The sequence below is a fragment of the Nannospalax galili genome, unplaced genomic scaffold (assembly GCF_000622305.1).
Source record: "Nannospalax galili isolate Female #2095 unplaced genomic scaffold, S.galili_v1.0 scaffold861, whole genome shotgun sequence".
NCBI lineage: Eukaryota > Metazoa > Chordata > Mammalia > Rodentia > Spalacidae > Nannospalax > Nannospalax galili.
Window position 1 is genome coordinate 1,042,053 of NW_008345581.1, and position 22,881 is coordinate 1,064,933.

General features: G+C 37.2%; 1 protein-coding gene across 3 annotated transcripts in view; it reads right to left on the reverse strand.

The window, feature by feature from the left end:
* Stag1 (stromal antigen 1) overlaps positions 1-22,881 on the reverse strand; it is a 421,107-nt gene that overhangs the window by 80,422 nt on the left and 317,804 nt on the right. For all 3 annotated transcript variants that reach the window (XM_029567624.1, XM_008841643.3, XM_008841645.2), the window contains 2 exons: positions 21,966-22,036; positions 19,386-19,473 (listed from right to left, as the gene is read on the reverse strand). In XM_029567624.1, the coding sequence (XP_029423484.1) occupies positions 19,386-19,473; positions 21,966-22,036 (159 nt within the window). The remainder of the gene's footprint in view (positions 1-19,385; positions 19,474-21,965; positions 22,037-22,881) is intronic.

Genomic DNA, 22,881 nt, shown 5'->3' on the forward strand with positions numbered 1-22,881 from the left:
TAATTAAAAAAAACTAACAAATATCTTAGTAAAGTGGAGTGATACTTAAAATTTCCATACGTTCTTTACAAATGAGGGAATCTATGTAACAAGGTATGTTACACTAGCACTACCAGCATATTATAAATTTGAAGAGACCATTATATTCAAGTTAAAAAAAATCTAATCAATAAATGGTTTAACTTCTGTCATTATAAATTAAGACTTCCCAAAGAATGAATTACAAAGCAGATTAGTGCACATTTAAGCTTGGACACTGATACTACATTCAAGTTTATTAAAAATTTAAGAATCTGAAACAAGGATGGGAAGAAAAATGTTGATATTAAGTTCAATGCAAATAAATTCTTTTTGTAATCTCTCTCTGTACTAGTCCAAAAGGAGATTAGGTACATAGTGGAAATTATATTGGACTAGGAATTCACATTAAATGACCTGAGGCCTCTGCTTAACAGAGTTCAAATGCAGCACCACTTTCTCCCCAAACATACTACAAGCCATATGTAAAGCCATATCCCATTTAAGTGATCTGCTTAAAAGACTGAATGAAAAAGTTGTTTTGCTAATGATCTTGAAAACAGAAACACAAGCAGAGTTTTATAAGCAACAAGTGTAAAAAAACCACCTTAACCAATAAAATAACATTGTAACTTTGTAGCAATAAAATGATGGTCCATATAAAAGGGTTAACAGGGCACACTCACAAGCAAGATAATATTAAAGAGGTAACCTAAAACAAATGTTTCAGGTAAGTAATCAAAAGATCTAAATGTATAAATAAAAGGGTAGATATGTAACTCAGTGAAAGAGCACTTGTCTAACACATGCCAGGCCTCAGGTTTAAGTCTCAGCACCAGAAGAAAAAAGTGTGCATTAAAATTATTTGTAAAAGCAGGGGCTGGAGAGATGGTTCAGTGGTTAAGAGCACTGACTGCTCTTGCAGAGGATCCAGGTTCGATTCCTAGCACCCACATGGCGGCTACAACCATGCTTAACTCCAGTTCCGGGGGAATCCGAAGCCCTCTAACCTCTGCAGCATTGCACGACACAGTGCACTCACATACATGCAGGTGATACACTCATACACATAAAATAAATAAAATATTTTAAAAATTATTATTTGTAAAAGCAGAGAAAGGCTTATTTAGTAAGTATGACTTCAAAAGAAAAAGAGAAAACTGATCATTGATTATATAAAATATACACTTATATCTATGTAAATATACCAAAAATCTTACTGGTAAAATGCTGCAATAAGTGGCATAAAGATAAGGACATTAATACAGAAAAAAGCCTGTAAGCAATCTAATGCCCAGAACTCTGCTCATAGTTAGTATTGTGCTGTACACGTCTTTTAATGAGAGATCTCATACTGTACATTTTCTAGCATGAGAATAAAAATAACACCCCATAGCATTACTATGGATAATGAGAATTAACTGCACACTTCAAAAACCTGTACTGAAGAAAGTACATTCAAAGTTTTTACCATTAAGAAATGATAACATTCAAAGAAGTATATTTAACCTTATTGGTGGCTTGCAACTGGGCCAGCAAGAGGTGGTGATAATATTTAGAAGAAAAAAAACTGTCCAGAGAAGCAAATATCTTCCATAAACCTATTTTTATTGTTTTACCTTATTTTTATTGTTTTGCTATGCACTGAAAGAGTACATTATCTAATATGTACAATTTCTAGGATAATGTATCAGTTTTAAAAGTTTAGCAAAACACACAAAAGGCATGAGGAAAGATATTTTGCAAGTATATAAATAACAATCAGATATATCATTTATAAAGACATAGAATAGTAGCCATTTGAAGAATATTCAATGATATACCTATAGAAACCTATAAAAGACCAAAGTAAAGGTTAGCAAATAGTATCTGAACCCTTAGTGTTTTGAAATACTCCCTGTAGCCCCAGCTGGCCTGAAACTTGCTGTGTAGATCAGGCTGGCCTTGAACTCACAAGAGATCTGCCTGCCTCTGCTTCCCAAGTGCTGGGATTAAAGGCGTGTGCCACCACGCCCACTCAGGACCTAAACTTTCTGCTAGGCAAAAGGGCTTAAAAACAAATATATTCCTGATCAAATAAAAAACAAGTAAGTATCAACAACTAAAATTTAATAATTGGCCTGACAGAGTGTACACATAGAGGGTCACGTATTAAGGGGCAAAAAGAGAAGCTCACAACGTGACAAGCAAAAAGTGACAGTATTTTTTTAAAAATAAGCAAATTCTCTTGAGAAGCAAGCACCTACATTCAATGTATTTTTAAATCTTATTTTTATTGTTTTGTGCTGAGAATTAAACCTGGGGCCAAGGGCATGTTAAGCACATGCTCTACCATGGATGTATGCCCTCAAGGCATCTACATTAAATGTGGAAACAAAAGTATGCCAATTAATATTGCAATAATGTAAAAATGGGCAAAGGAATGGTAATTTCAAAGAAGGCTTCACTGATAAAGAGGCTGACAATAAGTATAGGAATAAACTAGTTGAATGAGTAGAAACCAGATCAGAGAACACCCAGGTGGATGAGTAAACAAGGACTAGCTATGCTTAGTTCTCAGAATAATTAAGAGTAACATTTTAAAAGTTCTTTTATTTATTATTTTTATTTTATGTGTACGAGTGTATTGCTTGCATGTACGTGAGTGCACCCGTGTTGTGCAGTGCCGGAGGTCAGAAGAGGGCTTTGGATTCCCCTGGAACTGGAGTTAAGGACGGTTTGTAGCTGCCATGTGGGTGCTGGGAATCGAACCTGGGTCCTCAGCAAGAGCAGTCAGTGCTCTTAACCACGAGCCATCTCTCCAGCCCCAAGAGTAACATTTTAAACTTTCAAAAAGACATTCCTTTGGATAATAAAATGGTCATCATCCTACAATCAAGAAATCTGGATGCTACCTGTGCTGGATAGCTTTAGTGTCAACTTGACACACCTAGGTTGAGGGAGCCTAAATTGGGGAATTGCCTCTATTGGACTGGCCTGTGGCCATGTCTGAGGGGCATCTTTTTGATGAGTGATGTGGGAGGGCCCAGGCCACTGTGGGTGGTGCCACCCCTGGGCAGGTGGGACTGTGTTGCATAAGAAAGCAGGCTGAGCAGGGGCCAGGGGAGCAAGCCAGTAAGCAGCATTCCTCCATGGCCTGTGCTCCAGCTCCTGCCTCCAGGTTCCTGCCCTGAGTTCCTACCTTGGGCTCCCAGATGAACTGCGACCTGGGAGATGTAAACTGAATAAACGCTTTCCTCCCCAAGTTGGTACTGGTCAGAGTGTTTTGTCACAGCAATGAAGAAACAAACTAGAACACTACCTAAAAATGTTAGAAAATACACAGATATTTGATAGAAGAATGACACCATTACAAGTTTCTTAAAAAAAAAAAGAAATCACACAGAAGGCCCGTTGTGGCTACAGGGAGACCTTGTCTCAAAAAGACCAAAAAAAAAAAAAAAAAAAAAAACAACAACCAGGAATAATGACAAATGTTAATTTCAAGACATTTTTATTTTATGTGTATGATTGTTTCCCTGGATGTATGTATTTGTACCATATGCACGACTGGTGCCTGAAGAGGCCAGAAGTGTGTCAGATCCCCTGGAACTGGAATTATGGTTTTGAGTTGCCAGGTATATCTGGAAATTGAACTCTGGTCCTTTTAAGAGCAGGAAGTGCTCTTAACTACTGAGCTGCGTCTCAGGCACAGTTCATTAGCCTTTTATTAAGTCAGGTTTTACTTATTGGCAGTACTGGGGGATTAAATCAGGGCTTCATTTGTGCTTGGCAAGAACGTTTTCTTGCCCTTATATTTTAATTTTATTTATTTTTTTGAGTATGTGTATGTGTGTATTGCCTGCATGTAGGTTAGTGCACCTGTGTTGTGCAGTGCTGCGGAGGTCAGAAGAGGGCTTTGGATTCCCCTGGAACTGGAGTTAAGGACGGTTCATAGCTACCATGTGGTTTTTTTATCTATTAGTACATTTCCTGTATATATTTAAGTGCACACATGTTGTGCAAGGCCTGCAGAGGTAAGAGAAAGTGTTAGATCACCCGGATCTGGAGTTATAGACAGTTGTTAGCCACCATGTGGGTGCTAGGTATCGAACCTGGGCTCTCTACAGGAGCAGTCAGTGCTCTTAACCGCTGAGCCATCTCTCCAGTCCCTTTGTTAGCTTTTTAAATGAATGTTTGGTACTTCAAAAACAGTTGAATTATAAAGTATAACAGTAAAACTGAACCCTCAAATTAGCCTTCAAGTTTAAGGGCTATTAATATGGTTTCAATGACTGCATCAACCTATGAATATTTTGCATATTCTTTTACTTGCTGATAAAACTTTTCTACTGTACTTCAGGTATATAATGCCCTTGCTCTGAAACAGCACAGTTGTGTAGTTTTTTATTACACACTCACATATACATAATAAAAAGACATATTTGATCACTTTAATCTTTGGTTATACTTTCCTTTTGGGTGTTTAATACCATACAGTAGTCCCAAATACACCAATTTAGTTTTACTCTTAAGGTCATTTGAGGATTTGTTCCTCAGTGGTCACATTTCTTTAAGAGTTCAACGGATTACACAACCCAGGCATTAGGCTTAAGTCCATATAAAACATTATTTAAGCAGATTGCCAGAGAGTGAGGAGTTCTGGCCTCCCTCTGGCAGAAGACCGGAGAGCCCCTGGATCCTGCCTCCATGTGGTGGTCCTTTTAATAAGATGATGCTATAAAGCAGTCCCTTCTGCATGAAGTAACTACCATCATCATGACTTCAGCTGAGCCTGATCACTAAACATCATCGCAATTGGGCCTGCTGACCGTTGTGCTCATTCATTAAAGGAGGGCCAAGGAGGGTCATTGGACCCTCACCACATTATCCAACCACTCTTCCCAGCCAACTGTAATTTGGCCCTGATCACACATGGCCTCCCGGATTTGGGAAGGGCTAAAGTATTCAATCTGAGGAAGGCTAGGAAGAGAAGGTATGACCCATGGTGGGTAAAGGCGTTCCCTTGTGCATACCCTCAGGTCATACATACATCAGCAACCCCTCAGTTATCTCAGTTAAGCAAGCTCAACAAATTCATTGGTTTTCCAGTAAAACTTTAATCAAACATTGGCTTAACAATAGAACCTGAATGTAAAAGGTGTTAAAAGGATATGGGAATGGAGATATTTTCCAAAACAGATAGAAAAAATGAGAAAGCCTAAGCAAGTGATGAAGGTCTGTGTAGGTTTGTTATGATATATAAAGGATGAGACAAAAATAATATACACATAATCTTAAATTTTCTATGGTCATAGTTTAGTCAACTACTTTAAGGAACAAAATATATATCTAGTCAAGGCTTATCTGAGAATATTTGTTTTTTTACCCAGGCCTTATATACACAGCACAAGATAATTAAAAGTACCGGGCTGGTGGAACGAACCTTATTGGATGTTTAACAGCCATAGTTTGAAGCCTATACAATTGTGGTCAGAGGGACTTAAAGGACAGTTTTTGCTCCTTGCCCTCCATGGTTGACTAAGTTCCACGGGACTATGGAACATCTCTCAAAATGTCCTGTAACTCTGGTGAGTCACCTGTCCTCTTGTTCAGGGAGGACATGGAGACCCCATGAGATGGACTTTAACCAGTGTCCAGTCTACAAAGAGGAGGGTCAACTCAGAGAAAATATCTTATCCATGCTCCCAAGTGAAGCCAGCCATGGTTGAGCAGGCCCTTGACTTATCTTCACATGGATGGAATGGGTAAAAGAAAGGAGCCGGGAGCTCTTCCCAAGCCCATGTGACCCCTGAGGAACAGATCCTCAAATGACCTTAAGTGTAACAATAAATTGATTTATTTGGGCCAGCTGTATGGTCTTAAACACCGAAAAGGAAAGTATAACCAAAGAGTAAAGTCAGTATATTTCTTGAAGAGTTCAAGGGATTACACTTCCCAGACATTATGCTTAAGTCTACATAAAAAGTGATTCAGACAATTATTTCTCATTGATGATTTTGTTCCTAACCAGAAGTAAGACTTCAAATTTTGGTCCAATACTGTAGTGCCCACCTATAGACAACCAGCTATTGTTCTAAAATGATGGATAAATTTGTTTTCTCCCCCTATCTAGAAGCCTTTGAGAGGGAACTGACACTGATTCTAACTACTCCAACAGCTATCAAAATACCTGAAAGCAAATCCTGAATCCATTACTCTAGAGTCCAGCCTTGGAAGACAAAAGAAAAATGTGGAGGAACCCAATAGAGGGATGCTTTTGGAAGCCCTTGTCAAGAATTTCCAACAGACTCTCATATGAACACATGAAAATTGCCATGTTCTGACTTTTTCTAGTTCCCTGTCTAGAATTTATAATGCTAATTACTCTTGCCTTTACTTCTCCTTCACATCTCTTATTCACGATTCAAGGACTTTCTTTTCTCCATAGAGATAAGAGTTATGCAACTTGGGAGTCTTTTAGATAGACCCACTGAAGGGGTACTCTAATTGCCTCACCCTGTGTCCCCTGTTCATCATGGAAGAAGCCAGAGCGGTCTGTGTCCTGATTCCCTACTGGCAATTTGGGTAACCTCTTCAGAGGATGGTATGATAAGAATAGGAGGTAGGAATTGGCTTGGCAGTTAGGGTAAAAAGACTCCAAAGAAATGTAGCCAGTTTCTTGGCTAAAAGTCAAAATGTCCTTGGGCTTCTTAGCAACATACTCTGCTGCAAAGGCCAAAAATGTCAAAAGTATTTGGGAGCTCTTATCTAATGCCTAAAAAAGATTTTAGGGTTACCTCTTCAGGTAACACCATGTTAGAGTAGCAAAAAGGCCCATTAAAAAAAAAAGAGAGAGAGAGAATGAGTACACAAAGTTGTTCAGGAAAAAGTGATGGGGAGATATGGGAGGTGTTAGAGGGGAGGGAATGGGCGTGGATTTGAAAGTTAAAAAAAGACATATTTGATTTTGCTGTTTATAAGATTTTAATAAATGGTGTTGCATTATATGCACCTGTACTTCACCAAAGCCATGCCTGTAAGGGATTTTTAAATATAAATATTCATGTGTCAACTGAATATTCAGAGTCAATATAAATAATTTGGTAAAATTTACTTTTAAAGTTTAACTATGGATCAGTGTGTAATTTGGAGCTTTATGCTAATGCTTTGAAGTAGAATAATGATTACATCAAACTTTCCTATGGTTTTTAAATTCCCACTATTCAATATATTCTCCTGTTCTTGCTTTCATTTTTGTCTTCTGGTTATTAAAGACAGGGTCTCATTATGTAGCCCTGGCTGGCCTCAAACTTGAAATAGTTCTCCTGCTTCAGTCTCTCAAGTGCTAGGATTTCAGGTACATGCTACCTTCTCAGGCTCTTTTGTTCTTGTTTCAGTCTGATGCTTTTTTGTTTAAAAAATTTATTTATTTATTTAATGTGTTTATGTACATATGTGTTCATGTGCACACAGAAGCCAGAAAGGGACATTAAGGGGCTGGAGAGATGGCTCAGTGGTTAAGAACACTGGTTGTTATTGTAGAAGACCCATATTTGAATCCCAGCACCCACATGGCAGCTAACAACTGTCCGTAACACCAGTCCCAGGGGATCTGACAACCTCTTCTCACCTCTGCGGGCATTGCACGACATGGGTGCACTTACCTACATGTAGGCAATACACGCATACACATAAAATAAAAATAAGTAAAATTTAAAAAAGGGGGGGGCATTAAATTCCCTAGAGCTACAGGTGGTTGTGGCTGCAGGATGTGGGTGCTGCGACCTGAACTTGGGTTCTCTGGAAGAGCGGCAAGTGCTCTTACCTGCTAAGACAATTCTCAAGTCCTTAGTCTGATGATTTTTTTCAAATTAATTTTTTATTTTTTGTGCATTCCATATAATACGTCTAAATCATCCTTAGACTCCCTATCTGCAACCCACCGGATTTCATGCATTCTGTTCTGTTAAGACCTGTTGAGTAAAGTTTGTGTCCCCAGATGTCCCTCGGTGTGAGTTCATCCAATGGAGCCTGGTCAGCCTATCTGGCATCACTCCCTTAAAGAAGACCAACTCCCCCTTACCCAGCAGTTGCCAATAGTTCCTCAGCTAATATTGGGGCTTCTTACCCATTTCCTTACTTCTATGCTGGGTTTTTGTCCAGTTTGAGCTTGCATGGGTCTTGTGCATGTAGTCATCATTGCTCTAAGTTCATATGAGCAAATTCCTAGTGAAAGAGAATTTATCCTCAGACCCCCTCCCTATCTTGAGAAAAAGTTGCCCTCCACCTAACTCTGGAAATCCCCTTCATTGTTCAAACCCTTTCCCTGGTATCTGTTTATGATTTCTATGGAAATGGTTTGGGGCAGAAGAGATAGAACGTTCTGCCCCAGGTGGGCTAGCCAATGACAGTATACTTGATACATCTGTGTATGGTCTCTGGAAATAATTCGGGGCAGAACAGAAAGTTAGTTCTGCCCCAGGTAAGACAGCCAATGGCTGTATAGGTAAAATCTCTGGAAATCAGCCTGAGATTGTTCCAATCCTTTCCTGGTTATTCTGTGTATAGTTTTTATGGACAGCCCTTGCCTTGTGGTTTTTCTGCTTAAAAGCCCTGTGTTTTCACTGTTCAGGGTTGCAGCACAGCTCCTGAGACTGTCTGCATCCCCAACTGGTTGGTTCCAATAAAGCGCGCCTTTTTACTGAGACTCACTGTCCGAGTGGTCAGTTTAGGGAATTTTACGGATCCTTAACAATAGCCACCTGGAAACATCGGTTTCTTGTGGTAGTTCCACTACACCTGGTTCTTAGTCTTTCTGTCCTCTCTTCCACAATGGTCCCTAAGCCCTGGATGGCAGAGGTCTAATTAAAGAGTCCTACTGGGGGACACACACTCTGCAGACCAGTTGTAGAATTTTGCGTAAACCTTGAAATACTCAATGAATCAGATGGGTTTGTTGGGCTTCATTTTAATTTTATTAATTAAAAAATATTTTTATTTTATGTGTATGAGTATACTGCCTGCATGTGTGTAAATGCACCCGTGTAATACAATGGCCACAGAGGTCAGTAGAAGGTATTGGATCCCATGGAACTATAGATGTAGACAGCTGTTAGCCACCATGTGGGTTATGGGAATCAAACCCGGGTTCTCTGCAAGACCTGTCAGTGCTCTTAACTGCTGAGCCATCTCTCTAGTCCCTTATTAAAAATTTTTGTTATTTATTTGTATAAATTGTGTGTGTGTGTGTGTGTGTGTGTGTGTGTACAGATGTGGAAGGCAGAGGACAATTTCTAAGAATTGGTTCCCTCTATCACTGTGGGTCCTTGGGAATTCAGCTGAGGAATCTCACCAGCACCACTTTTTATCTTATCTTTTCTCATTCTCTGTGAGTTCAAGGGATCGGCCTGGTCTACAGAGTGAGTTCCAGGAAAGCTGGGGCTACAGGGAGACCCTGCTCCAAAAAGAAAAAAAAAAAAGGGTTTTAAAATTAATTAAAAAATCAGGTAAAAATTTATGCATGTAGAAAATTTATTGTTAACATACAGTTCTAGTTTTGAAAAATGCAGTCACCTACTAGCACAATAATGAAGATGTAGAACACCTCTACCATCTCAGAAATTTTCCATTGCCTCTTTATAGCTAGCCCTCTCACAACTTGAATAATTTTCTGTCCCTGTATGAGCTCCAACTGCTTCCTATCCTCATAAGCAACTGGCAATATTAGATTTTTATTTCTTCTTTAGTCTTCCTAATAGGTTTGCAGTGGCATTCTACTGTAGCTTTAATTTGTAGTGCTCCAATAACAAATAAGTTTCTTTTTTTGACAGAATCTCCCAGTCCCCCTGGAACTCATTATGTAGACCATGCTGGCCTCAATCTTACCTCAGGAAATCTGTCAGCCTCTGCCTCCTGAGCGCTGGGATTAAAGGCATGAGCCACCATGCCCAGAGTCAAATAATGTTTCTTTTTGTATGCTTATCTGTTCAATTCTTCTATTTTCTAAAGTAGTATGGATTTTTGAGAGAGCTTTGTATTTTTGTTGTTAGTTTCTGAGAGAGACAGGTTCTTCTTATAGTTCCAGCTGGCCTGGAAATTGCTACGTAGACCAGACTTTCCTTGACCTCACAGAGATCTGCCTGTCTCTGCTTCCCAACAGCTAGGATTAAATTAGGCTTGTGCTGCCACGCCTGTCAGGGCTTTGCATTTTTTCTAGACAGAAGTAAATTTGTAAAATTTGGTGAACAACTGGCCTGTCTTCAATTTTCTTCAGTGTCAGTTCTTTGTTTTGATAAAGATCCATGTCTGAGTTTTTTCATTCATGGGCCATGCTTCTGGTTTAAAAATATTTTATTTATTATTTTTATTTTATGTGTATGAGTGTACTGCCTGCATGTATGTGAGTGTACCCATGTCTTGCAATGCCTCGAAGGTCAGAACAGGGTTTTGGATTTCCCCTGGAACTGGGGTTAAGGATGGCGTGGGTGCTAGGAATCAAACCCGGGTCCTCTGCAAGAGCAGTGCTCTTAACCGCTGCTGAGCCATCTCTCCAGCCCTGCTCCTGGTTTTATATGTAAGATTTTTTTTCTCCCCTTATACTAGGAATCTAACCTATGGTCTTATGGATACTAGGCAAGTTTTTTTCTCTAGTACTGAGATCTCTAGATATCTTTTTATATTTTTTTCATTTTTGAGACAGGGTCTCAATAAGTTACCCAGGTTGACCTCAACTTCCTTTGTAGCCCAGGCAGGTCTTGAACTTGTGATCTTGCCTCAGTCTCTAAGGTAGTTGAGTTTACAGGCCTATGCTACTAAGAAACTGGGCTAGGCTTATAAGATATCTTTGATAAACACAAGGTCCCAAAGATTTTCTTCTAGAAGTTTACTGTAGGTGATTTTACTTTTAGGTTTATGATCATTTTGAGGTGTATTTTTTTTGTGTGTGTATGTAAGGGGGGGCATAGGCATCTTGCAATGTAGTTCAGATTGGCCTCTAACACCCAGGTTCAAGGGATCCTCTAGTCTCAGGTTCCCAAGAAATCTGGGTAAAGGCATTCATCATGTCTGGCTTGTTAATTTGGATATATTGTTTGTATGAAATATGGATTAAAGTTCTTTCAATCTGTTTGTTTTGAATCTTGGTATCCAACTGGGTTTTATCACCATTAGACAAAACCTTAACTTTTCTTTAAGAAACTACTTTTGTGTCTTTGTTAAAAATCAATGGGTAGGGTATGGTGGCACATACAGGTAATCCCATCAATTGAGAGGCTACAGCAGGATTTCCCTGAGGTTGAGGCTAGACTACACTACAGAGAAAGATCCCACTTTAGAAAAAACAAAGCTGAGAGTGGTGGAACATGCTTTAAACCTAGAATTTGGAGGCAGAGGCAGAGGCAGAGGCAGGCAGGTCTCTGTTGAGTTCAAGGCCAACCTGGTCTACAACTGGTCAATGCCCGGTGAGTCTCTTTAAAAAAAAAAAAAAATTTATTTTATGTGTATGAGTGTATTGATTGCATGTGTTTAAGTGCACCCATGTCATAGAAATGCCTGCAAGAGGTCAGAAGAGCATTGTATTCCCCTGGAACTAGAGTTATAGACGGTTCTTAGCCACCATGTGGATGCTGAGACTTGAACCTGGGTCCTCTTTAAGAGAAGCCAGTGCTTTTAACTACTCAAACTCCTTATGTATCTATCTATCTTTTCTTCAATTCTACACTGCTTAGAGTTCTTTAAAAGTTCTGAAACCAGGTATAGTGAGTCTTCTTTTTCAAAATACGTTTAGCTACTTTAGTTCTTTGGTCTTTTCATATAAATTTTAGAATTATCAATTTCTTTAAAAACTTCCATATTAAGATTTTATATAGACCTGGATTAAATCAATATAAGGAGAAGAAATGTTATCCAATTCATGAATACAGTGATTGTCATTCTTTGATTCCTTTTATGAATGATTTAACTTTCAGCCTACAGATTTTGTACTTATTTTGTTAGACTTAAACCTAATTAGGGCCTCTTTTAAGAGTTAATGTAATGCATTTTATAAAACTTTAATTTCCAATTATTCAACTAGTTTTTAAATTTAAAAAGCATCAGTATGCGTGACATATCTAATATTTTTATAATGTGGACAGTTCAAAGTTTCCTGTTATAGATTTTTAGTTTTCTATTAACAGAGTCACTGTTAATAGCTCATTTCATATCACCCCAGAAATAATCTGTGAACTAGATGTGTGTACATGAAGATATATACATATATATATCTTATATGATTCCTTAAAAACATAATGATCTTCTATCCTTTTCACTCAATACAACATAAAATGTCTTCTCACACAGAACGTTTCAGGGTAGCATCCATTTCATTCATAGCTTTAGAAAATTGCCAAGAATCAAAAGTATTCTACTGATTTTTACTAGTTCTCAACTGACAAACATTTTAATTATTTCAAGTACTAGGTTTTTTATAAATAACGTTACTATTTTAGCTATGCCTTTGTACATACAGCCAAGTATACATCTATAGTCTAAATCTCTAGAGCCACAAATGCTTAAATGCAAGTTATATCCATTTCACATTATGGGAGACAGGCAAATAGCCTGCTAAAGGGATTATGAAAATACTAATCTATTTTCATATTAGTATTTGACAGTAGCCAGAGCTTTAAAAAATCTTGGGGGTTTCTGATGCACACATACAGTTTTGAATTAGACTATATAGACTGCAGAGAGAGTGAAACTGAGGTTACTAAAACAAACAGGAAGTTTCTGTTATTTTTTTTCATTAAGAGAAAATAATACTGAAGGAAGGATGTAGTAATAGGGCCTTGGGGAGTATGGCAAAAAGAGAAATCAGGAAGCGAAGAGACTGAAAAAATCAAAAGTCTCTGGAGGTAAAGGGTGCTTCTGGCACACTGCTTTATCTTAGAGGCCAGTACTCAGATAATTTTGTTTTGTGCACAATGACTAGGAGGGCAGCAAATTGGATGTGTTTGTATCTTTGTGTGGTGATGAGACATTAATTCTGACTGCAGTCTTTTTGGCTGGATATATAATGGATAGAAGAGTCCTAAAAGCTTTTGATATGGCAGGCCTGTGACAAATCAGACGTATGTAACTGAAACAAAATGCTATGCTAAATAAGTGTGCAGTCTTCTAGGAAAGCATGACTCTTATCAACATATAAATAAGCCATAATCTATCCATAAACAATAACCTGACTTAAATTAAACTCACCCCCTATATTATGTTCAGTCTGAATAATGTGGTGATTTCCAGTTCATGATGACGGATTAAGTACCAGCATCTAATCTCTCCCCACAGATCCTATTGAAACAGCCCAAAAGATATTTGGGAAAAAAAGATCAATACAAAAAGGAATTTGACATAAAGCAAACATTAGAATGCATGGGGTGGGGAAAAAAAGAAGGCATTTTTTTTTAAACTTAAAAAAAATTTATTTTTTAAAAAATTTTATGTGTATGTGTGTATTGCCTTCACGTAGGCAAATGCACCTATGTCATGAATGCCCGCGGAGGTCAGAAGAGGTTGTCGGATCCGCTGGGACAGTTGTTAACTGCCATGTGGGTGCTGGGATTCGAACCCAGGTCTTCTGCAAGAACAACCAGTGTTCTTAACCACCGAGCCATCTCTCCAGCTCCAAGAAGGCATGTTTTAAGAGTGGAAGCATAGCCTGAGCTATCATATGCTAACTGCATATTATTAGCAAAGAATGAAAAGAGAATGAAATGAATTGAAAAGCTTGGTTTTAGTAGGTGTGCCATAGCTATGTGAACCCTAGACACATTTCTTTGTTTCAGTTTTATCACCAGTATATAAATATAACTATATATAGTCCATGTGTTTATCTTAGGTTTAAGCAATTAAGATGTGTAAGGATTTAAAACAGCATTTAGTATATTGTAAGTATAAAAGTCTCTATGATGCCTGGAAAGGCCATCCATCCATCCATCCGTCTATATATTTTGTCTTTTTTGGACAGGGTTTTCCAGTAGCCCCAGCTGGCCTGGAACTTATTATGTAAACCAGGCTGGCCTCAAACTCAGAGATTTGCCTCTGCCTCCTGAGTGCCAGGATTAAAGGCATGTGCCACCACGCCCTGCTGCAAAGACCCAATATTAATAGTATGATTACTTTTCTTTTGCTTTGAGACAGGGTCTCACTGTGTAGCCTGGCTGGAATGGAACTCACTATGTAGATCAAGCTTCAAATTCACCTGCCTCTGTCTCTTGAGAGCTGGAATTGAAGGCATGTACCATCATACTTGGCCCTGATTACTTTCCTTTTATTTTTATTTTTAATTATTTTTAATTATTTGTGTGTGTTGTGTACAAGACTGACATTGCCCATGGAGGTTAGAGGTATTGAATTCCCTGGAGCTGGAGTTACACGTGATTGTGAGCAGCCTCATGTAGGTGCTGGGTACTGTAGGTCCTCTGCAAAAGCAGTACATGCTCTTAACTGCCGAGCCATCCCTTTATTCCTATTACTCTTCTTTAAAAAATTATACTGTTACTCAATAGTAAATAATATTTACCAAAAAAATGTAAATGCTCTTCACTGATTTCCAAATTATCAGAACTGCTTAGAGTTATGGAAACAATACATTAATACTAAACTTTAATATTTTATTTTTCTCAAATGCTAGTCAAGATGACATCACGTCTATGTATTTATTTTGTGGTGTGTGTGTGTGTGTGTGTGTGTGTGTACACACCATGGTGCACATGTGGAGGTCAGAGAACAGCTTGTGGGAACTGGGAATTAGTTCCCTCTTGCTTAAATGTGGAACCCAGTGAATCAAATTTAGATCATCAAGCTTGGAAGCAAATACCTTTGCCCTCCAAGCAATCTCAGTGGCCATCAACATTTAAGCTCAAAATTATACCAAAAAGATAAGAGGCACAAAGATCCAAAAATAGGACAGGGGTAACTTTAAGCATCTTTTTGACTTAAATTAAAAAAAAAAATCTCTGTATGAGGAGAAACAATAAAGACATACAGTTTCTTCACATATTTGCTTTACAAGCCAATATTTTTGTTACAAAACTGGTATATTTTTAAATACTTTTTATATATGTTAAAGTTCATTAACTCAGGGGGAAGACTGAAATACATCCTGCAACACATTCTTTTTTCTTTTCTTTTTTTGGTTCTTTTGAGACAGGGTCTTGTAGCCACAGCTCGTCTGGAACATGCTATGTAGACCAGGCTAGCTTTGATTTCACAGCAATCCGCTTGCCTTTGCCTCTTGAGTACTGGGATTAAGGACATGCCTCACCATGCCTGGCCTGCAACACACTCTTAACACAAGTGTTAAAAAAAAATATCAAAAGCACATAGGAGTTGGTTTGAAAGAAGCACAGGAGCTCCCTCTGGACAAATCGGCAAAAATGCAAGCACCAAAATAAGTACCAAGAGTACTGAATTATAACAAGTCGAATAAAATATGAGTCTGTACTGATGCTATCAAAAAATAATTTAAAATAAAGGTTAGTAAATGAATGAATGAATAAATAGAAGGAGGGAAAGTTGTCCCTTATGCTAGAGTATCAATAAATACAAAGCAAAAGAGAATTAGAAAGTCATTGTTTTAGAAATCATTTTGTGGCAGGCGTGGTGGTGCATGCCTTTAATCCCAGCACTCGGGAGGCAGAGGCAGGTGGATCTCTGTGAGTTCAAGGCCAGCCTGGTCTACATAGTGAGTTCCAGGACAGCTAGGGCTACAGGGAGACCCTGTCTCAAAAAGACCAAAAAAACAAAGAAGAAATCATTTTGTGATCATGAGAGCACAACTGATCTTAGCCAAAAGGCCAAGAAGCGATTGTGATCATGTTAGGAAGTACTGATTCAGGCAAGAATTATTATATAAATGGATATAAAGCTTTTACGTCAAACTTTCCCAAGAAAAAGAATTATTTATAATTTTAAAAAACTTTCCCACAGACAATCTATGAATTAAAAATGACAATGGAAACTACAAGAGAAATCCAACAGATTCCACTTTAATCAAGTGATCAAGGTGATAGTTACAGTGAACAAACTGACATCATGTGTCTCTTTCATCTGTCTTTTTCTGTTAGTATATATTAATTATACAAAATAATGGATTTCATTGTATTTTCATACATGTATATAATGTACTTTGATTATATTACACCCCCATGTGCCTTTTGGTATGATGCACTGAGAACAGAATAGTACTTAATATTCATTCCTGATAAGAATATGTAATCCAACTTAGTGGCTGCTCTTTGTTGGGGGCCATCTGCACCTAAGGCAGGAAAATGGTGGGTGGCTGCAAAGAAGACAAAAAGTCTCTGGAGTTGACCAACTCTAGGCTCCAGCTTGTTATGAAAAGTGGGAAGTATGTGCTGGCTACAAGGAGACTCTGAAGGTGATCAGATAGGGCAAGTCCAAATTGGTCATCCTTGCCAACAACTGCCCAGTTTTCAGGAAATCTGAAATAGAATACTATGCAATATTGGCCAAAAGTGGTGTCCATCACTATAGTGGCAATAATATTGAATTGGGCACAGTAAGTGGAAAATACTACAGAGTATGCATATTAGCTATCACTGATCCAGGTGATTCTATTATTACAAGTTTTCCTTTTAATAAAAACTTGGTAGAGCGTGTCTAAAAAAAGAAAGAAAAAGAATGTGTAATCCAAATATCAAAATCAAAATCAAAATATGCCACACATCAGACAAAATTGAGAATATTTTATAAAATAACTAGTTTTTACTCGACAAAATGTACAAAACACAAAGCCTTCAGATTAAAGAAGGCAAGAAGATATATCAACTAAAGGCTGAAATGGAAGCAACTGCTAAAAATAATATTTTTAATACCTTAAATATTTTTAAAAATCTAAAAATAGAATGTGCAAGTACAAAAGTGAGAGAAAATAGACATTTTGTGAAGGTGAAGGAAGTATTTGTTTTTCTAAGAATAATTCCCTAACTTGTCATAAAAATAATTAGAATACGTAACTTTTCACATGTTGGTCACCCACAAATTCCAAAGTCGGAACAGCCAAAACATTACTGGTAATTAGAAAATATAAATTACTGAGAAAGAACCTCACACTACCTGCCTCCCATTCTGCTAGCCCTGAAGAGTAAGACAGAGAAACTGTTCACCATGGAAAACAAACAGTAAAGGATATGGCCAAATAGTCCCTGGCCAAACAGCTAGATACTTAAGTTTTGGGGCACTTTAAAACCATCGAGTATAACTGAGGGTTAACACTAGCAAATGTTTTGGTAGTTCTTTGATGTCTGAAAAAGGGTATCAAAGAACATCTCTTGAGTCTGTCTAATAGCACACAGCTGTAACCTAAAATCATATACTTGCATAATTATATACAAATTAGTTGAAAAGAGAGTTTTTGTGTTTTCAATACTAGGTATCTTAAGTGATGTTTTCATAAGAGCTGTTAACATGAAGAACACAACCTAGTAGTCAGGCATTCAAACTTTATACACAAGGTAAGAAACTAAGAATGTGTTTAAGAGAAGTTAAAACCAATGTCATAAATATGTTCTTATTCAACAAACCAATACAAGGGGGAAGAACACCTATGAGGTACTAGGAGTGGAAGACAACACCATGAAACTGGTATAAGTCAGTGGCTGAGACAATAATGATGCTATCGTGGATTAAGAACAAATTAGGTTTAAATCCCTAGACTAAGCAAAAATGTGCTACTCTTAATCTTTCTTAAAGAAAACAAGGAAAGTAACAAAACAGTCATATTGCCTTTCAGAGCTGTAGGAAGCGTACCTTGAGAAGAATGAAGTGTGCTTATGCTGCTGAAAATTGAGACGAAAGAAAAAGGGAATTGGAGTGCCAGTAATAAATGAAGTAAAAAACATGGTTAAATATTTATCCTCATTCTACAATAAATGATATGCATTAACTTTATATTGGAAGAAAACAAACTGCGCTCAGTTTAGTAAGAAAGAGTAACTTTATAACTTCATTTTCTTGTAGCTTCATAAAGAAAAGTTATTTGTTTTAGAGTCCTCTTTCCTCAAGTGACAATAAAAACACCTAGTCAGTGACATTTTGTTTATTAGGAGTGGGATTAGGGGCTGGACAGATTGCTCAGCGGTTAAGAGCACTGACTGCTCTTGCAGAGGACCAGGGCTCAATTCCTAGCACCCACACGGCGGCTATGAACCATCCTTAACTCCAGTTCCAGGGGAATCCGAAGCTCTCTTCTGACCTTGGTGGCATTGCATGACATGGGTGCACTCACATACATGCAGGCAATACACTCATACACATAAAAAATAAAATAAAATAAAATAAAATAAAAAAATAAAGAGTGGGATTAAGGAAATGATTCATTTGTTAATTTTATTTTATTTTTTCCAATTCTAGGGATCAAACCCAAGACCTTGAGCATGTTAGGGAAGTACTCTGCCACTGAGTTATACTCACAATCCATGTCAAGCAATTAAAAATAAAATCATAGTAATAATAAAGCATTGTTTCTACAATGGTTTTGTTTTTATTGTTGCCTTTTCTTTATATATTAAAACCAAAAATTTTTTTGAGGTAGTCTTATTGAGCTGGCCCGGGTGGTCAGCCCTGAACTTGGGCTCCAGGATCCTCCTGTCTCAGCCTCTGGAGTCACTGAACTACAGTTTTTGTGATTGACTATTAGTATGAAGTTACTATTTTTCTCCTTCTATTGAAATTCAAGTTACTTTAAGAGTAATAAAACATCACCTATACATTTCTTATAACCAATGGGAATGAATGAGATAATCCCAAAACATCACCTGTAAATATGAAGTTAGAATTTTGGTCTCTTGAGTGTCTGTAGTATACAAAACAACTCCTTTATCCTACAGAATTAAGCAAATTACTACTCATCTCCATCAGACTAGGCAAATGTTTCAATTCTTATCCTTTCAACTCCAACTTCTTTGTGAATACAAAAAGTTCTAAAACCTACTATAGGCTTCCAAACTATGGTTTTACTAGAAAACCAAGCCATGCTAGAAGCCATGTTAAAACCTAGAAGAGTTCCCAGAAAAGTCATGATTAGAAATGTTCTATTACATAATGAATTGAAAGTTTACAAATTGCTACTGTAGCAATAGTGCTTTTCTAAAAGAACAATAATGTTTACATTATCATTAAATTTTCAAGATATATTATAGCAAAACTTTTTTTTTTCTTACTCTAGACATCTGGATACGGGACATTCACAATGGTAATAATCACTAGGGCAATAATTCAGGGAGGCAGACTTATCAACTATTTTCTGTAACATGCTTTGGATAATCATGTGATTTCACAGTAACTTAGTTTCCTAACACACAGGAAGAACAGTAATAAATTCTTACCTGTTCTGGCATTGCTCCATGTTCAATTCCAGTCTTTAATAATCTGTAGCAATTACCAAACAGATCCCATTTTGTGAGATCATGAGCACTAAAATAAACAAAAAAATGCAAAAATTTTATTCTAGAGTGGTAGAAAATTTAAACTTGAGCACTATTCCATTAAGTAGAAAAAGTAATTTCATTTTCTTGTTGAAGTGAAAAATACCCAAATAGGAAACATTAAAATGTGACAGACAACAAATGAAAAAAAGAACTGATAGTAGAAACCATAAATTTTATACATATAACAGGAGGTTTCTGCTACATGGTTAACCTAAATTCATGTTGCTATATTTACTTTTTGTACTAAAGAATACATTTTAAAATAGATCCATTCTTTTAAAAATAATTAGAAGTTACTTAAAATATGTAACTACTCATATATTTTTGAAAGAAACCTGCAGTAAAATGGGAAGAATATAAAACTAGGGGAAATATGGGCAAGCTCATATCTGCAATACAGCTATTTAAGTAGGCTGAAGACTTCTGAATGAAAACATTTTAATTCTTATGTGCTCTACTATGAAGATAGTTGTTTTGACTACAGCTGTCTACTTTTATACTAAATGACAAAAAAATTTTTTTTTTTGTCTTTTTGAGACAGGGTCTTCTTGTAGCCCCAGCTGTCCTGGAACTCACTATGTAGACCAGGCTGGCCTCGAATTCACAAAGATCTGCCTGCCTCTGCCTCCTAAGTGCTGGAATTAAAGGCATGTGCAACCATGCCAGGCAATGACAAATTATTTTTTAAAAGAAAAGTTTAGTTCTACATAAAAATTCCAACACATTTACTTGTATGTAAAGAAAAGGATTGGATTTCTTTCATTGATTCATCCGTCCATTCATCCAGACAGGATCTCAATTGCTGCTATATTACCCAAAAATTGGTCTTGATCTCCTGAGGTAAAGACATCTTTTCCCCTTAGTGTATCAAGTAGTTAGTATTACAGGTAAGTTTGTACTACCACACTCAGTTAAAAAGCACACATTTCAGAAACTGCTATTGAAATGTGAAGAATTCATTAAGAGCTACAACTAGATTTTCTTTTGACAGCAAAATTCTGTTTATCTTCCTCCATGGAGAAAATAAGCCTACTTGAAGGGATAAGTGAATTATAATTTGAAAGCCTTTTTTTTTCTTTATTGAAATTCAATTGTTCTATCTATCCAGTAAGAGAGCAGTAATAAGCAAAAGTCCACGGGTATAACTTTTATGACTTTTCTCTGAAATCTTTTCTCATTCATTTAATTTGATAAATAAGGAATGTACTATACATATTCATCATATATACAGTTTTGAAATATGTAAATTTTATGGAATGGCTAAAGAAATCAACAATGGTCTTATTTTTTTCTTTTTCATTGACAAAAACACACTGTTTACATTTATCATATATTTAAAATATGTAAATTGTAGGATGGCTAACTAGACCTAATTAACATAGGCATCATTTGACACTATTTCTTGGGTGAAGAACATCTAAAATCTATTTTGAGCAACATTCAAGAATATATTGCTGGGGCTGCAGAGAATCCTGGTTCCCAGCATCCACATGGAGGCTAACAATCATCGGTAAATTCAGTTCAAGGGGATCCAATGATCTTTTCTGACCATCAAGGACATTGTATGACATGAGTGCACTCATATACATGCTGGCAATACACTCACATACACACACAAAATAAAAACAATACACAAAAGATTTTTTTTTTTGACTTTTTGAGACAGGGTCTCCCTGTAGCCCCAGCTGTCCTAGAACTCACTATGTAGACCAGGCTGGTCTTGAACTCACAAAGATGTGCCTGTCTCTGCCTCCCAAGTGCTAGGACTAAAAGCATGTGCCACCACGCCTGGCTCTAAACAAAATATTTTTAAAAAAGAATATATTGCTTTTATATTCATTATGTTATTCATCAGGTTTATTCAATATATCCTTTCTATCTAATTGAAATTTTGCAATTTTAAGGCAACATATATAACATTCCCATGCCATCAATTGAAAAGTAACTTTAAAATGCTAGCTTATTGTTTGTATATTTTGTTAAATATGGATTGATTTAAGCATTCAATACATTAAATGATTAATTTTCCCTACATTAATAAAAATCCTACACCTTCAATAACTAAAAAATAAAAACAATTATGCAGAGAAAATTTGAAAGATGAGGAAAATTGATGCTATATTTCAGTATTTCTCAAAAAGGTCTCATTGTTGTAAGAATGTCAAACATTCCATTCAGTTTGTATATGTTGGCTAGAATGTTATTCCATAAATCTACATTAAATAATAAATATGACATACTTGGGACTGGAGAAGATGGCTCAGCAGTTAAGAACACTGACTGCTCTTGCAGAGGTCCTGGGGTCGATTCCCAGCACCCATATGACAGCTACAAACTGTCCTTAACTCCAGTTCCAGGGGAATCTGAAACCCTCTTCTGACCTCCACAGCATTGCATGACATGGGTGCAGTCACATTCATGCAGGCAACATACTTATACACATAAAATAAAAATAAAATATTTTAAAAAATGACATACTTGTGGAAAGAAGTTAATCGCTTTAAGGTGGAAAGAACATTGTAAATATCATCGTCATCAGCTTCTTCACCCTAAGCAAAAAAGCAAAGATGTCTTCACTTTCATAACAACTCAAATTAACATTAAGGTCTATTAATACTTAACAGTTCAAAGAAAAATTTGTTACATAAATAGTATAGATTTAATGTATAAATAAGAAAAAAAACTATAACCCTTACACCTATACATAACCAACTACTGCAGCCTCAATAATGTGATAACCATGACTTTATATGTTTTTCTAATAGTATATGATAGATTCCCTGAAACTGAAATTGCTTGGGCAAGTATCTTCAATTCCCCCCATCCTTCTCATTTCCATTCTCCCTCATGAATGTGTAAATCTGAGCTGTATACCACTAAGATAACTCAATCCCTGAATTATTTCAAAGATTTTACTGATTACTAGTTAACTTTGTAGCGTGAGAAAAATTGCAGTGCAAAATCATGTTGTGTCAAACAGTATAAAAAATTATTTTTAAAAAGATCAGCTATGCTCCTAGCCTGCACTCCTATCCTCAGGCCTCTTGGGGTAAGTCTATAGCGCAGGCCTCCGCGCCTTGACTCCCCCAGCCACATTCACCCTTCCATGTCCCCCGCTGTCCCCTACTAGTTTGGGCCCTGCGCCATTCCTAGTCTTGGGGCCCCAGACACCAGGGGAACCAATACTGCTTCCTGATCCTTTTCACCCAGACCAACTTACTGCCTTCCTTGGGCCCCAGGAGCACGGCTTCTGGACCTGGCCCCGCCCTCACCTCCCTCTACTTCCTTGGTCCTGCAACACCCAACAGCTTCTTTCTGGGGCTGACAGCCTCTTTCTGGGGCTCCGAGGCTTACCTTTCCTCTCCCTGATCCTTTGCATCCAGTACAACCCAGC